This window comes from Notothenia coriiceps, unplaced genomic scaffold (assembly GCF_000735185.1).
Source record: "Notothenia coriiceps isolate Sejong01 unplaced genomic scaffold, NC01 NC01_scaffold00035454, whole genome shotgun sequence".
Lineage (NCBI taxonomy): Eukaryota > Metazoa > Chordata > Actinopteri > Perciformes > Nototheniidae > Notothenia > Notothenia coriiceps.
In genome coordinates, this window is record NW_011368155.1 from 232,225 (window position 1) to 236,398 (window position 4,174).

General features: G+C 40.9%; 1 protein-coding gene across 1 annotated transcript in view; it reads left to right on the forward strand.

Moving 5' to 3' along the window:
• The window catches only part of LOC104962909 (nck-associated protein 5-like), a 20,665-nt gene extending 17,102 nt beyond the window's left edge, over positions 1-3,563 (forward strand). The window contains exon 8 of the mRNA XM_010791418.1: positions 2,375-3,563. Coding sequence (XP_010789720.1) covers positions 2,375-2,650 — 276 coding nt within the window. The 3' untranslated portion in view covers positions 2,651-3,563. The remainder of the gene's footprint in view (positions 1-2,374) is intronic.
• The last annotated feature ends 611 nt before the right edge of the window (positions 3,564-4,174 follow it).

The following is a 4,174-nucleotide window of genomic DNA, read 5'->3' on the forward strand; positions in this document are numbered from 1 at the left end:
GGGGGGGGGGGGGCTGCTAAAGCAAAACTATCCCGAGATGTTATTCCCAGGGTTCTGATGCTGATTGCTAAAGTAACTAGCTCCCTAAAGTGCGTTCCAACACTATCCAGTAGAGAACTTAAATGGTTGGCACATCATACACAACGGACTATTTTTAGCTTTACGTGTTGTTTCCTGTTCCTCTGTAGACTGTTTGTCTGTTTGTTGAGTGTAATCACTGCAGAGTTGCCCGAAGGCGTGTGTCCTTGAAAGGAGAACGAAACGCAGTGATAAGATAATACCGTTCTTCAATACCTTCGGAACCACAGATGGCAAAAGTACACACATCCTTTACTCAAGTAGAAGTACAGATACTCGTGTTTAAAATACTCTGGTAAAAGTAGAAGTACTGACTAAACTTCTTTACTCAAGTCAAAGTAAATAAGTATGAAATGTACTTAAAGGTGGGGTAGGTAAGTTTGAGAAACCGGCTCGAGATACACTTTGTTATATTCCATGGAATGCTCTTAACATCCGATAGCAATGAATATCTGAAGTGCTTTGACAAAATATCATTTGAGCCGGCCCGGCTAAAGTAACTGGATGGCCTACCTGCCTGTCAGCCTTCCATCTGTGCACAAACTTATCTCGTGCCCTCATTGGTCATGTGCGCGTTCGTGTGTGTTAGAGGAGGGGCTCTGTAAGGAAGTGGCAGATTTTTTCCGGCTGTGTATTTTCAAATTCTAGCGCACTCAAGCTGGTTTCTCCAAAATTACCTACCCCACCTTTAAAGGGGACCTATCATGCAAAATTATGCATGAGAGGTTGCGTGGCATGGTAACAGCATGGTAACAGCATGGTAACATGACGCTCGTGCCTCGCCCCCCTCGTGGTCAGCTGCAGCTCATTTGCCACAGAATCAGCCCTTGTGAAGACAGGGCTGGAATAGAGCAAATAGAGCGAAATGAGGCATGGCTAAAATGCATCTGTTTGGTATTTTGAAAAAAAAACTTGTTTTATATAGGTATGGCCCTACAATATATTATTCAAATATAGCATGATTGGTCCACTTTAAGTAAAAGGTACCCATAACTAGCAGCTGTTTTAAAGAGTACCTGACCTCCCTTTATATTAATAGAACAATAATATCATTGTTAGCTAATGAATGTTTCCATGCTGAACAACGGCAACATGACAACGTTTTCATTGGTCCCTCTTCTTTAGAGAAGACCAGGAAATGATGGATACACGGATCGTGTTCAAATCAATAGGCACGCAATGACTCTAAATAATAATGATCACGCCACCAAACACACATTCAGACTAAAGGAACCAGCCTGTTGGGAACATGTAACAAGTAGAAAGTACAGGTATTTGTGTTCAACATGTAAGAAGTAGAAAGTTCAGGTATTTGGGTTTAAAAATGTGTAAAAAGACGTCAGAAAAATAAGTAGTGGAGTAAAGTACTGATACCAGAAAAATGTACTGAAGTACAGTAACAAAGTATTTGTACTCCACCACTTCCCACCTCTGCTCTCTAATGATTGGTGCATTCAGGACCAAACAGCTCCCACTAATTGAAGCAGTGTTAACAGATAGCAGATTTACACGCAGCATTTCCCCTGAGTAACACATTCCAGACTACGCTAATCCATAAAGTAGACTGCCACAAGCTGTACAAGAGGAATAACACATCATGCGACGCAGTAAAATTAACGGGGGATAGGGGGGGGGCCCAGATGCCCACGGATGAACGCCTGCCAACAACCCAGACCTACATTTAGTTCACGAGCGTGATCAAAATCTCAATTTACAGGCTCTGTTATTGCTCTGCGACAACACTGCTAACTAGAGGATTTACACGGTGCTTTGTGAGGCTGACTCCTCTGATCGGTGATCACTTTGAGAGAAACACAAGCATAGATGAGCGACTGGGAACTATTTATATTCTCCTATCCACGATGCATTCAAATACTTTACCATAAATCAACTGGAACCGACTCCCTGTTTTTATTAGGGAGGCAGACAAACTGTGTGCTGAAGACTTTCCTTTCAAAATAAATAAAAGCATTTTGTATATACAACAGTTGTTACTGATGTATTTTTATTGTTGTGCTATTGGTTGCATCAATCTGTTGGTGGGGGGTGGGGGGGGAGTGTATGTTCGTTGTTTGTACTGTTATGCAATAAAATATCTGAATAAAAATACAAATGAAAAAGCACACAGTTGAAGCTGGCTTAAGATGTCAGTCCTACATTTGACTGCATATCATTTTGTTGTATTTGTGTTGCCTTTCTGTTGTATTTTGATCTCGTTTTCTTAACACTGTCTTCACCTGTTTTGTGCTATCTGTGTAAACTAAATATATGTGATGTTCCTTTTCTCTCTCTGCAGAAAGACATTTCCATGGAGAAGATGTCCGTCGGTACGCAGCCGGACTCTCTCGATCTCTCTTTGGAGTCCCTGAACAAACTGAACGGCAGCTTAGGCCTCCGCAGGGGGGGCTGCCAGGCCGACGGGGGGAAGAGCGGGGGGGACGGCAGCAAGCTGGAAGAGCCCTCCTCCTCCAGCTTCTCCAGTAGGCCGGGGGGGGATCCAGTGGGCTCCCTCAGCGACTCGCTCTACGACAGCTTCTCCTCCTGCACCAGCCAGGGCTCCAACGAGGTGTAGGGCCCCCCCCAGGAGGAAGATTATTCTCATCGAGGCCCCTCCTCTAACACCTCAAGGTCTCTTCTGACTGAGTGGTAGATATTGTGGGAAACTGAAAAATCTCACTCGTCACCAGTTTCAATATCAGGATGCATGTATTTATGATCCTCTCAAGAATGGAAGTACTCATCACATACAGAGCATTTTTTACAACTAGAACAGTTTCCTTCAAAATGCTTATATACAAGAGAGGGAGTTCAAAAGTCCCCAAGATGGAGGGTTCAAAGCAGATGTTTTGTTCCGATTTGCTAAGACCCACGTCAAAAATGATCATACTTGTCATATGTTGGGCCTTTCTTATCAGGTGCTCCTGATATACTGATATTGGAAGAGTTCATTCCCAACAGAAACCTTTAGGCAGCCATTTTGATTTGGCTTCACCTTTTTGGATCTGGTCTTCAAGTTTGACTTATTCACGGGGAAAGACTGGACTTCAGCCCTGTCCTCTCTACAACACAAAGCACTTGATGAACTTCTAAGCAAACACCAAACCAGGACTTTAAATACGTGGTGGACTGGAGAGCAATACAAAACGTTGTGTCATCGCAATGTGTTTTCTTCTTATCATTGCACTGTAACAAATACTGTACAAAGTTAGTAAGGAGAGTCAAGACAGTTGCTGTGATTGCATTCCTGTTTGCTAGGAAACTACATTCAAACCTTTTTATTTGTTGCTGCTAAACGTGGAATCACAAACGATAACCTTGGTTTCTTTTTCTTCTGTGATGCAATACTTTTTACAAATCACAAAAGACTTTCATTTTTATTTTTAAAGGTGAAAACCCGTTGCCAATGTTGTCTTTGCGTGTTACTTTGAGCATCAAATGACATGGAAATCTTCAGTTTTTACAGCAGTATGTAATCGTGTTAACTTAAGCAAAAAGCATATTAGGTTTTCCTTGTGGCATATTTCCGAAAAGAGAAGATTTTTCTATTTGTGACACAGGTAAAGCAAAGAGTCATTGTGGGTAGCTCAGGGAAAATACGGACTAATGTAGATTGTAAGGAACTACAAAACCACTCAGTAATATTCTGCTTTTTTAGATTTTAGAATCCACACCGTTTAGTTTTTACACCTGAACTCGCCAAACCTCAGTTTTCCTTTCATAGCTGTACATTACGTTGTATATAAAAATGACTATAAGTTAATATCAGAATGGGCATTGCTGATTGATATATGCAAATAAGGAAAAAAAAAGATGTACATTATTGCCAATCATTCAAGGTTTCTAAGTCTACTGTTTGTATCTTTTTCTTTAGGGGTTCTTGTTTCAAGCAAAATCTTTATTTTGATCGATAAGAGCTTATACTAAAATATTTTATCACTTTATTTTCAAGACATATTTGAACTTTTAGGTGAAGTTATGCCAAATTTCTCTCTGGAATTTGACCAGCTGGTGCTAATCAACAGAGCCGACTGTGTGTTTCAATTTTTCTATGAAACTGTTAATATTGTATGAAGAGACTTGTGTATTTTTCTAGATG